The sequence below is a fragment of the Pristis pectinata genome, chromosome 32, assembly GCF_009764475.1.
Source record: "Pristis pectinata isolate sPriPec2 chromosome 32, sPriPec2.1.pri, whole genome shotgun sequence".
NCBI classification, from domain to species: domain Eukaryota; kingdom Metazoa; phylum Chordata; class Chondrichthyes; order Rhinopristiformes; family Pristidae; genus Pristis; species Pristis pectinata.
This window is the reverse complement of record NC_067436.1, coordinates 16,450,582-16,463,218: the sequence shown is the minus strand read 5'-3', so window position 1 is coordinate 16,463,218 and position 12,637 is coordinate 16,450,582. Positions and strand designations below refer to the sequence as shown.

The following is a 12,637-nucleotide window of genomic DNA, read 5'->3' as shown; positions in this document are numbered from 1 at the left end:
GTCTCTCCTCGCCAGATTTCTTGCAATAAAATTTTACTTTTTCCTCAGATATTTTACATTCTAATTCTTTTAGCAATACTACAGGAACCCCTTCACAATCTAACAGACTGCCCGGTCTCTCAGTAACAAATTCCCCAGACCAGTTGAGCCGAACCGTCGGCTACAGCTTGACCTTGTAGTTTAACCAGTCAAGTTCACCTTACACACTCCGAACTCCGAAACAGAGTCTTGCCCGCTTCAGAGCCCGGATCTGTGGTGTGCTGTTAATAAGGAATTTCAACTAGCGTACACTCTACAAACCCATACATTGCAGTGTTGATACTTATTTTGTTTATTAAGATCAAATATTTAATCTCAGTTTCAATTGTGGTTCTTACAATAAATAGCAATAACTTACTCCGTTCCGTTAAGGGGTTGACTTAGTTTGTCCTCCGTTAACATTGGTACATATATACGTTACAACTTGTGTACGGGGTTGGGGGAGGACTTCGGTAATTATACGATTTTCCAGTCATGCTGATTTAACCGAGGTGAAGGTAAGGGGAGCAGGATTGGTCGTGTTTCTCTTTGGGGAGAATGAAATATGAAATGAACCTCTGCGGCGAGGAGGGATGGGAGGGGGTTGGTAAGGACGGAGCCTCACTGATGGGAAACAGTCCGTACTCACGACACTAGATGAGATGCAACACTTCAAGCCGCAATCAGGAAGATTGGTGTCCAACAGTCTTGTGCATTAAAAAAAACTGTTCCCTTCTCTTCCGTGGGATGGTTTGAACATAAGACACTGGCGTCCACCTCTTCTCTTTCTCCGTCTGTCTCTTCTCCTGAAAACCTAATTTGGCTTCAATGTAGAATATTTACAACTCGTGGGTTCAACGAGGAGTTCTGTAGTGGCAGTTTTAAAAAAAATCCATGTGCATTTTGTTTTTGGCAGTCTTTGCGAGTCTCCTGGAGTGGTACATGTATAAAACCGGTAGCGGGGAGAAACGGTCTGTTGCTTGCAGCTGCGCTCTGATCATGCAGGGCTTTGGGAACATGCGGCGGCCGGATCTGAGGGGTGTGCAGCCCCCCACCTCACGTCTCCACGGGGCTGGGGACCATGCTGTTCGGGGTATCCGGTAACTGCGAGGACAGAGAGGTCACATCACTTCCAGAGGAGTTCGGCAATGAACCCGATTCCGAGAAAGTTACCTGTGGAGACGCCAAACACACATTCACACAGCGGCTCGCTGCACCCTGTAACATGTGGCTTGTAAATTATTAAACATGCAATTAAAATCCGGAGTGTTCACAGGTAATTTACCAAACGAGCCAGGGAATATTAAAATCACTGTTAACTGTCTATTTCCCTTTGTTTTATTAGAGTATTTCCCATTCACAAATTATACAGTTAACACGCTTCAAGTCGGATTGTAAAAACATGTCACATCTGGAGCTGACACGTTTTCAGTCGGATAATAAACACTGGGACCACATCTGGACGTAAATTGCATCATCCAATTAAATGCAACAAATACTTACAGACAGGTAGGAAATTATTTTATTTCAATAACTATGCATGAGCTAACCTACTGAAGTATTTTGTTTAAAGTTAATATTTCTTTCTGCATTCTGCAATGTAAAATATAAAGGATACATAGATAACTAGTACAGGGTCCTCAAGAATCTAGTGTCAAATCTCCTCCAAACTCAAGCCCCGTGTGGCAGTTTTCACCTGAGGATCTCGCCTCCTTCGGGTGGTCTCTCTCACACCCTAATTCCCCATTTTCCACACCAGGGTTTACTGACTCTCTCGTGCTACCATCAGAAGTTTTTATTTTGTGTCTTCTCTCTCCTCCACTTGATCTCAAACCGTGAAGGGGAGCGTCTGAGACAAACAGCGTGGATCTCGGCACCTCCATCATAACTGGTGGGGAAAAGGTTCGTCTAAACTTATCCAACCCTTACTAACTTCTTCCATCATATAATATGATTGTAATTGGATTATAACCAACATCCAGATCCTTCACACTATTTACTACCCATTCTATTAGAAACACTCAATAGCCCGGCCAGTTCCCCTCACCTAGCATCCGATCCCTCTCCAGAAAACATCTGGGACCTAAGTAATTCGGAGAAACAATCGAGTGTGCACTTAAACAGTCATACCGAAAAACCAATAATTCAGCCTCATAGATTCTGACCAGGGATAGTGAATTCAACGTCAAATCAGACAGAGAGTGTGAAACAGAGTGAAGGAAAGACAGACTGGATTAAACGAGAAAGAGAAAAATGTGAGAGGTAGTGAAATAGGTGTCTTATTTATCTTTATTTAAATGTAACTGTCTCCAATAATAATTAAAATCTGACGGAATTAGGGTCTGCACTTCCAAACGTTAATTTTCAGGGCCAGAGAGGTTGTCTGGAGTACTTGAGATTTACCCCAGCATTAACAAGGAGACTGAATGATCAACACCAATGTTCCTGTGTGATTAGCTCATGTCTATTGGGCCGGTACAGGAACATCACACTGCCCAGTATGTTTAAGTGGTGAGTGTCAGCAGAATGCCGTTATTATGCATCCCCACATTATGCGGGGGTCGCATCCCTACAAAACTGTGCATATTACCATTTTGTGTAATGTGATCACTTGACCGAAGTTGACAACATTTGTCATTTCTTTCACATTTTGTGTGTGTTTAGCTATTTTCTTCTTCACATAAATTCTGTACCAGCAATGTTTTATTCTGTATCTCAGTTTTTTTGGTAGTAATTTGTGAATCCCATAAGGGCAACTTTCCATTACCCGGACTGCTGCAACATGTGGGTATATTGTACAGATTTTAAGAAGCTGTTCATCTCAAAATTAAAATCCCTCAAAATGTGCATTAACCTGACCTTGTGCTTGTTGCTCAAAATGGCCATCTGCTTGTCCAGTTAATGTGAGCCTCATTGTTTATATGATAGCCAACCTATTATCCACGTTGCCACTCCACTGTAGTGCTGAGGGAGTGCTGCTTTGGCATAGTTCACAATGAGATGTTAAGCTGAGGTCCTCTCCATGAACCTAAAGATCAAATGTAGAGCACAGGACTTCTCCCTGTGTCTTAGCCAATGACTAAGGCAACCAAAAACACAGGCTGGCTTTCTCAAAATAGCAATGCCAGAAGCAATTCCTTGACCTTAGGAGATGCCCAGAGATGTGAAGCAAAGTATATAAATGCGAGTTCATTTGCTTGTACGTTTAAAACCATGCACACCATTCAAAAATATATTGTCCAAGGATATCGGCTGTACATGTATGTTGTACCGCACATATTATGTATTAAATGGAGTCTACAGATATATACGGCAAGTTATACTATTGTACATACATGTTGTCAGTATATCCTGTATACAAATATATCACGTATACAGAAACATACTGCAATTTACATTGCACCTAATTAGTTGCTGAGCATAAATACTATATATGGTTGGCTGGTTGGATGCCATCCTTCCAACCACTGGAGATGATCGCTATCCAGCTACCAAACTTTGGTCAGATTGTTTCACGTACTTTATTCCTGTTGATGACCAAATAAGCCAATTCTTTGTCTTTAAGGGAGTCTCCCACATGCCATAACTGAAGGTGTCATTGCCCAATTGTGTTGGGTAATTTATATTTCTGTAGCCTTGCCTATGGTACTGGATTGAATGGAGCTATAAAAAGCACTGATTGTCTTGCTGGCTGATTCCAACCCACAGTCAATGTCAACGTTCCCTTCTGTCACCAACTGCAGTTTCCCACTTTGTATAATCAATGTTGAAAGCTTTCAGATCCCTTTCGGTAACATCTTAAGTTGGTTTGGGCACCCAAGTGGTCTTCTGATGTGGCACCATCCCAAAGGTGTGTCCTTGAAGATGAGGCCACCTTTCACCCTGTGCAAGATAACAAACTTTGCTTTGCTTCATTAATGCTGGGATGATTGAAGTCTTTGCTTCTGAGAGGTCTATTGAGTTGGAAGCTTTTCCTTCCATGAGATGCCAAGAATATGCTGCAGACTGTGAAGACAGACGTTGTTAAACCTTCTTTCTTGGCATCTGTATGTAGTCTATGTTTCACTGCCATAAAGCAATATGCTAAAATCTTACAGATCAGCATCTGAGTCGTAAGGGTCATTTGTTGTTCCTCCGCACCTGGTCTGTTAATTTGGCCCCAAGTTAACAACATTTGTGGACTGTTTTCAATCAGGTGTTGTTGATTCTGATTGTGGGAGAAGACATTAACTGTAGTTTTCTTGATACTGATAGTGAAAGAGAACATGGTGCAGTCATGAAAAAGGCCATCCATGTGTCCTGGAGGTTAATCTGCAACTACAAATGTTCTTTGAATGGGATATGCTGCACTTTTCTCTGAGCTTTCAGTATGAACACATTGTAAATCTTTCTGTCTGATCATCTATGAAGACACATTCCAAATAAATTTGGAAATATAGTCCATATACGTAACTATACACATCAGAACTTCTCTAGATAAAGTGTACAAAATGCATAATTGTAAACTGTGCACATTTGTGCTAATGGATTATATTTAGATATTGACTATGCATTGTTATATAGAAATACTGTATACGTTTGTAATGTGGATGTTCCAAGTCATATACATTTAAATCCCATATCTCATGCCATTCATTTATCTAAACAGTTTGTTGAATGGAGTAACTATGGTATCATTTGTGATTATTGACTGTTGGAATAGAAGGACTAAAAGGCAAGGAATATGACTGAATATGCTGATTATTATTTCCAAAATGTTTCTGAGCTATGATAGAGGTGGAAAGAACTGGTCAGCAGTCGATGTTAACTCATTATAATGGAGTCCCTAGTTAGCATGCCCAGATGCACTGTGATGATGGGTATTTGACATTGTGTCCTGGATTCTCTGAAGCCCACCAACCCATGGTGTTGTACCTTGGTACAAGTGACAATAATAAACCAATACCAATACAAAATACTAATACCAAATGGAGTAGAGCTTGGGATCCAGTGAGTACTGGGTGTGAACCTTTGAGCCCTGGGTGTATAGAGAGTGCATAGGCATGGCTTATCTGTGCTGGTGATACTTCAGCTCCTCTTAATCAATAATTCCAGGGCAGTACACGCTGAGAAGTATGTTATTAGCTACATATATGTACATAAATGTCTATGACATGATTATGTCAGCTGGAAGCCATGTTGAAGATCAGGGCTGTACACGTGTGTCTGGCAACACAAGATGGTGGTGGGGAACCGGGAATGGTATTTCAGCAGATGTCAATGCGCACTACATCTACCTGCACCCTGCACTAGAACTTTATACCTTCACCCACTGAGAGGACAGAGTTGCATCCTAATACTGCCTCCATTGACACCAAAATCAAATATAAATCAGATCAAGCTACTAAGAGATTTATTCAAATTCTCAGTTATCCCTAGAGTAAAAACAGAACAGGAACGTGTCTCTATAGAAATATCATTCCTTCTCAAGGCAGGCGTGTTAATTTCCAGCTGGGTGCCAGGTAAAATGGTTCCCATTTTACGGTTTTAAATTCACCCAGGTACAGTTGATGGTGGTGATGTGCTATACATGACCTATGAAACCAACCCACAGAAATCAAACTGCCCTGTCTTTTATTTGATAGTCATGGAATCTCACAACCCTATACCTGATAGCAAATCTAAAAATATTTGACACAAGGTCTCTAAATGCAATGCAGAACTATATTCAAGACTGTACATTCATACCTTACAGAGATATATATTGCAGATATTTTATATGGTATCTGAATACATGTTGTGCATACATAACACAGAGTACACATATAATGTTTCCAAGCCCCCTGGTTATTGTTAGAACCTCAACTAGTTTGCTTTAACAAGCGCCTCCCTCCCTCCCTGCAACACAATCCCACACTCACCAGTTGCTGGAAGGCAGGCTGATCCAGGTCACTCTGAAGTGCAAACTCACTCAGTGCTTTCCAGGGAGGTTGGTACGACTGCACCTCCACAGCATTCCCTTGGATGGAGCCGTCATGTCGGATGGGGCTGGCTGCTACCATTGGCGTCCCAGTCAAGCCCTGCAGGCTCTGTGGTAGGACAAGGGCAAGTGTGACCTTTACCTCACCCAGACTCTCCCCGCACCAGGAGTAAACAGGAAGTCTAGAGAGAGTATCACCAAGCACAGGGCAACCCTCCTTGAAAAACATCAAATTCCTCCTGATTGGAGAATTTTCATTACATATCCGTGAATTAAATTCCTTCACCCTAATGTACCTTACAAATCAGATGTTTTGAACAATATCACAGGCTCCTAATATAATGTTTAAACAACCCTCCTCACAACACAAAGCATTTCTTTTCTCCTTGTACAGTTTAATATAAACATCTCACGATAAACAAAATTCATTGAACAGGTATGGGGCATTTGATTTACCCCTATCGTTGTAGATGTCTGGATCTGGATAAATAGAGGTCAGAGACAGACATATTAAAACTGCCATATAAACACGGAGAAGCTCACAGGCGCGTACCTAATATTGAATGAAACTAGAAAATATATCTAACAGCCATTTCACGATAACCGTTCCCCAGATTGATAGGGAAGCGAAGTCAATAAATGGCGATACATAATCCAGCGTGTTTAAGGGAGTCTAACAAACGCGGCCTCTTTCTCCCTCCGTGTGGCGCCTGTCTAAATAAACTGTTTATTTCCAATAAAACCACCTCTCCTTGCACTAAACGCAGGCCGCTCCCTTTAATGGATTATAAGCAAGACAGAGCGAGGAGAGAGCGCGCCATTCTCCCGGGTTCCCTCGGACCACAGAAAGCCCAGTCACAAATTTACAACATCATGTCATTCGTGGAGCTTTGAGCCGCCGAGATATTTCCTGTTCTTGGCATTAGCTCCGGGTAAAGCCTTGCTAAATCCTTGCCGTTTAGTAAATTCCTACTTCATTTACCCCCAGATGTAGAATTGCTCATTTAAATCACGCCACTGCAAAATATATCTGCAGCAAAATCCAAACGAATTAAGCATTGTTTCAGCAGATTATCCCATTCGACTTTTAACCAGAACGACATCTTTGTGTATGCCTTTCCACTAATAAGTAAAATTGAACGAGCTCTCCTAAAGATTGCAAGCATTCCCCCGATACTTCCCGCATGTATGTATCAATGTAATCTGCGCCGCAAGGGTGTTGGGATTACTATGAGAAATCCGCCAACAGTAAAGAAATCTGTGATATACTCACACAAGTTACATTTCTTTTTCATTCCTTTCTACAGTTTCCCCTCCCCTCCCCCCAAGGCACTATCACTCTTGACTTTGTGTGACATCTGTGTCCACGCTTAATCCGATGTAATGGACATATCATTGACTTTCTACTTGGGCCCGACGCGTCCCCGTCCAGATTTGTCCTTCCAAAAAAAAAATCCCTTTCAATAAACAAATGACCTTCCGTTGTGGTTGTGGGATCATTTTTTAAAACAGGAACTCGTTTCCTTTATTAGATTAAGAAATGTAACATTTTGTTTAAATATCCAGTTAACCCAGCTTCCGTTTAGCATTTACCTTCCAATCATTTCAGTTTGTTAAGTTTTCCTAGGGATATTTACATTAATTTAAAACATTTCTTTTAAAGTTTTCTAAAAACTTAAAACGTTAGACCGTGTGGTTCGACTGAACCTTTTGTGCTGAGTTTAATTTAAAAGCTTTCTTTTCATCGGGAGTTCAACTTTTCTGCTTCTTATACAGGGGGCTAACCTACTTACAACCGAACAGATATCGACCTAAAAATAAGTATGTTTCTTCCGTAACTACACCCACTGCTGAACACACAATCCCTCAATAAGTTTAATTTATCTTAACACTTAAATACATTAAAATACAAATCTCTCGCTCATTTGTGGCGCCTGTTACTTACAGTTTTATCACTGTGTTGCTGCTGTTGGATTTGTTTCATGAGGAGCGTTTTCTTTTTATCCTTACAACGTTTGTTTTGAAACCAGACCCGAATGACCCTGGGGCTCAGCCCAGTCATTTCCACCAGCTGCTCTTTCATCAGGGCGTCCGGTCTGGGGTTAGCAGCGTAGCAGGTCCGTAACGTGTGGAGTTGTTTCTCGTTCAACACCGTCCGTACCCGGGTTGTCTTCTCCTGCTGTTTGTGAACGTGGGACCTCAGGGGTGGCTGACGAACCGAAATGGGTTCTGCTGCGAAGCAACAGCGAAACCATGACACACACAGACAATGGAATCAAACCCCAATGCAAAGCACTAGGTCCGTCCGGATAAGATTCACCCTTGTATGGTCAATGTGAGGAAGGTAGATTGGACATCCTCCCCTACACACACGCATACACACACACACACACACACACACACACACACACACACACACACACACACATCCACTATATATATGTATAGACTATATATATATAAAATCCGATAATTTGGCTCACATCTTGTAGGAACCTCACAATTGTCTTATCCTCACAAGAAGACAAGTAACCTCAAATTTCCCCCAAAACATGCAGGCTTCCCCTCCAATTTACTTCACACGAACACGCATTCTTATCCCGATTTGCACGCCAGAGTTTAGTAATTTTGTGTGTACACATTTTGAACAGTAAATAAATCAGACGGAATGCATTGAATACAAAATATACGCAATATATTAATTTGTCCATAGTCAGATATACTACCTACATAGTAAATTACTGAAAAGCATTCGGCATCGAGGCATTAACTTCGAACTGTGTAATAATGAGTTTTAGATTTAAATGACCCTACAATTATTTCGAATCTTTGGCACAAGTAAATATTTGTATATTTTTTTGGATCCAACCTTGTTTGTAAATCCACATGGCGCTAGGCTTTTCTAAAGACTGGTCTAAATCTCTCCCAATTATTTGCAAAATGCTGAGATGGAGTATCCGGTGTGCGAATGCAGTGCATTTCCCTTCTGGATTTAACTTTTTGTTTGGATTTCCAGGCAAAGAATTGTTGTTGATTAAAATCATTAAACGAAGCTAATGCATGTTTTTGTTAAGCAATTAGGAATATTTATTCCTCTTTTTACACCCTAATTCCTGGCCTTTCTGCCAATTCCTCGGATGCTGCTGTTAGAAGGATTCATTTAAATGTATTTGTTTTAACCGTGTGGAGAAATAAGAGTTACAAATATTAGACTGGAAGATTATATTCGCTAATAAAACCGTTTAACGCGAGATATCAAATATCTTAAATTATATACAACACCAGAGTAAAATTAAGATTGCCAGCGAATACAAATTGAGCAGATTAAATGACGCTGTGTGGATTTATTTGTGGTAAGGCATTTTGCGCGGCTTTTCAAACATTTTCCCAATCTTCCGTATACCTCTTTGCTAATTGAAAAATGTGCTTATTAGATTTATGCTGGAGGTCATGCAATCTGTCTGTGGATGACTTTTTTTTACCTGCCATCTGGAGGGACCTGCCGGTCGGCTCCGGACTTAGGGGGCCTCCCCCGGCCGAGGCTCTCTCCACCACGTCGTGATCGGCCCGGCAGAACAGCTCGTCGTCTCTGAGGGCGAACTCGTCGCCGGGAATAAGCTGGCGGCTACACGCCACGCAGCGGAAACACTCGATGTGATAGACCCGGTTCCGGGCTCTCATCACTAAGTCATTCTTACTAAAAGTCAGATTGCACTTGGCACATTTGGTCCCAAACAACCTACAAGGAAGGAAAATACGACATTTTAGTTGCGACTAGAAATATGTTAATTCCTTTATTTTGATATTGTAAGTAAACCATTTTACATCTTAACCAGTGGCTGTTAATTAATAAAAAAAACCTTAATTATTTTGCAGTATTTGGCAAAAAAAAACATAAATGCGTTGACCTGGTCTGTGAAGCTGCAATGCCTTAATTAGTTGGCATTAACATAGACTGCATGGGCCGCAGATTGGAGGGTTCTGCGGAATTCTGAGCAAATCTATTCCAACTGTTGCAATGTCATCCTGGGTTTCTCGGTACAGGTTTATTTTCGCGGACTTGCTTTGAAAGCTTGCTTTCCCCCTTTTCTACTTTTTTTTTGTTTAAAAAGGTCGTCTTTGCCTCACCGAATATAATCCCTTTTGCAGTAAGTCTTGCCGTCTTTCACGAAGCAAGTGCAACTTTCATCCAGGTACTGACTGCACTCTGCGCACTTCAGACACGCGGCGTGCCACTCCAGATCCGGGGAGACGCGGAGGATGTACTGGTCATGGATCTGACTTCCACAGCCTACGCACAGGGCTATTCCATGCTTCCCTGACAGTACAAAACACCGACTGAAAATTAACTTGGCAACAATTTTGCACTTTATCTCAATCTGGATTTGCATCTAAACAATTCGAGACTAAAGATTGCAATTGCACATACACGTAGGCAGCACAAGGACGCGCTCTCTTGTTTATTTGATAGGAAAAATAAACCATAAGCAACCCAATGGAAAATAATTATTGCTTTAGTTTGCAAGCTATTTACTTACTTTTGCAATGATCCCCCATAGCACCGAGGAAAGGTGTGTTAAAAATAATATCCACCATGCAGAACGGGAATATGAGACCGATTCCAACAACCATAAGTGTTAAAACTGCGGTGAAAGATCAGCAGCAAACTGTCGGGATGTCTGATAACAAATATTTGGGGTTAACTGCAGTTCCGCACGTTGTGCTTCCCCTCCCCCCTCTCCCACGCCCCCTTCGCACTCCACGACGTCCCGCTGTGGCGTCACGACGCAAGGAGCCACCGCAGGACGTGAGAGCCCCAGATATTGACATCACCCAGAGGGGTTGGATGGACCGGTGCCCACCGATTGGTTAGAAATGTGTGCGTGTCAAAAAAAGTACCAACTCGCCCCCACCCCCCTCCCCAGCAAAATTGACAAGAGCTTGTAACTGTTTTGCAACCAGTTGGATCCTGCACGCCACAAGCGTTATTCCATGAGAATTTTATAATCAGCATTTACTAAAATGTCGTGCAGGTATTCCGATGCTTGCAAAGAAGAGATCGTGCATTTTATATTATATTAAACTGTTATGTTAAAATCAACAGTAAAGATACTTGTATCTAAAAATTCAAAACTGTTTGGAACATGACATTGTAAATTAAGGCTGTAAAACTTAAGTGTTTATTTGCAACTGTTTGCAGCGTTTCGTGTTAGGCGATTTGGGGAGCTGTCGAATCCCAGTGACTATTATTTCATTGTTTCCCCGAAGAAAAAGCGAAAGCACGTGAGTCACTTCAACGGGGATATTCATACTCAAATCCCTGAGATTATTGACTTTAATTTGAGGACTATGTTTACATATACTTTGTCATTCACTCAGGAACGCAGATAGTGAGACAGCACTAAAATAATTATATTGCAATGATTTAGCACAATAGTGTTATTTGTATGAGAAAGTGAGGAATGCTTTCAATTATATGCTTAACTGTAAACAAATATGCAAACTTGTCAAACTGGAAAACATACAGACATTGAGAGGCAAAGATCTAAGGATGTAAGGTTTAAAGATTTAAGGTAATTCACAAAAGAACCAAGGGCGACACAAGGGAGACAAATGATAGACTTATTATGATCTGGTATGCGCTGTCTCCAAGAGTACTGGAATCGGAACATAGAGTAATTTTTTTAAAAAAAGGGAATTGGGTCACTACATGAAGGGGAAAATTCTTTGAGAAACTGAGACCGATTGCATAACTTTTTCAAAGTCCCCACGAAGGCACGGCGGGCCGAATTATCTCCTGTTTTGTATCATTCTAAAATTTAATTTAATACTTTATTTTTCGATTAACATAAACGCATTGTTGGTTGAAGATATATCGCGACAAGGATCAGGGATATTCAGCGTTTTTGTGACTGCTACTTATGACTGCTAAAAGCTCCAGTCTCATTTAAAACCCACCTAATAAAACATGAATTTTATTTTTTTTGTTAAGTAAGCAGTTGCTACCAGTGATTTTCTGGGGTAAAAATGGCGTCGAGAGATGGGGTTTGGAAGGATTCTTTCCATCCCCGCCCTGTAATCTCACTGAGAATTATTGCTGCAACCCTAGCTTGTGTACAAAGCGGGGGAATTATCCCTTCTGAAAACTAATTGGTTGAACACAGCATTGAATCAAATCATACAAATCGCTGCTTTTTCGCCAGGAATATAGAATAAGTTTGCGCATTTTATGAGATCACAGGCCTCTGTTATTTTAATGCCTGAATTTCGCTGAACAAAAAAAAATACAAATGAATTTAAAAGGCTACAAACTTGCGATTGTTGTGTGTAACAGATCAGGAAACTCGCGCTGCATAATTTTAGTTCAGATACTTTGGTTTCAAGGGGAAACCCGTCAAAAATAAACCTATTGGCGAGAAAATGTATCATGTTTGTGTTCAGAAGATCGGGCAATTAGTTTGCTTGTTATTCTTTGTCCGTTACAATTCCAAAGACGGCCTTTGTTACTTTATTAAATCCGAAAAAAGAGATAATGCTCGATCCTTATTCGGACCGAAGTGCTATTAAATCTGTTCCTCGTGCGATACATATAAAATATTTACTGCTTTTGAAATGGCAGAAAGCTCTGCGCGGTGAGCTGAATTGGAAGGTACTTGCAAT

The 12,637-nt window shown here is 41.0% G+C and overlaps 1 protein-coding gene across 2 annotated transcripts; it reads right to left on the bottom strand.

Annotated features, from left to right (window-relative positions):
• Positions 1-1,074: 1,074 nt before the first annotated feature.
• isl2a (ISL LIM homeobox 2a) lies at positions 1,075-10,597 on the bottom strand. 2 transcript variants are annotated; one of them, XM_052042634.1, is made up of 6 exons: positions 10,516-10,597; positions 10,106-10,295; positions 9,460-9,716; positions 7,923-8,206; positions 5,919-6,086; positions 1,075-1,191 (listed from the first exon to the last, which is right to left on the bottom strand). In XM_052042634.1, exons 1-6 carry the CDS (start codon positions 10,571-10,573, stop codon positions 1,075-1,077), a joined length of 1,074 nt encoding a protein of 357 aa, XP_051898594.1. In that variant the 5' UTR covers positions 10,574-10,597. The 2 variants fall into 2 exon arrangements, with proteins under 2 accessions (XP_051898594.1, XP_051898593.1); XM_052042633.1 differs by having other exon boundaries at positions 7,923-8,209; positions 10,516-10,573.
• Between the last annotated feature and the right edge of the window lie 2,040 nt (positions 10,598-12,637).

Coding starts and splice junctions, on each gene's coding strand:
- isl2a (XM_052042633.1), bottom strand. CDS start 10,573: ATGGTGGATATTATTTTTAACACACCTTTCCTCGGTGCTATGGGGGAT. Junction 8,210..9,459: donor CAGGTCCCTCCAGATGGCAG/GTAAAAAAAAGT, acceptor GTTGCTTCGCAG/CAGAACCCATTTCGGTTCGT. Junction 6,087..7,922: donor AGCAACACAGTGATAAAACT/GTAAGTAACAGG, acceptor GTCCTACCACAG/AGCCTGCAGGGCTTGACTGG.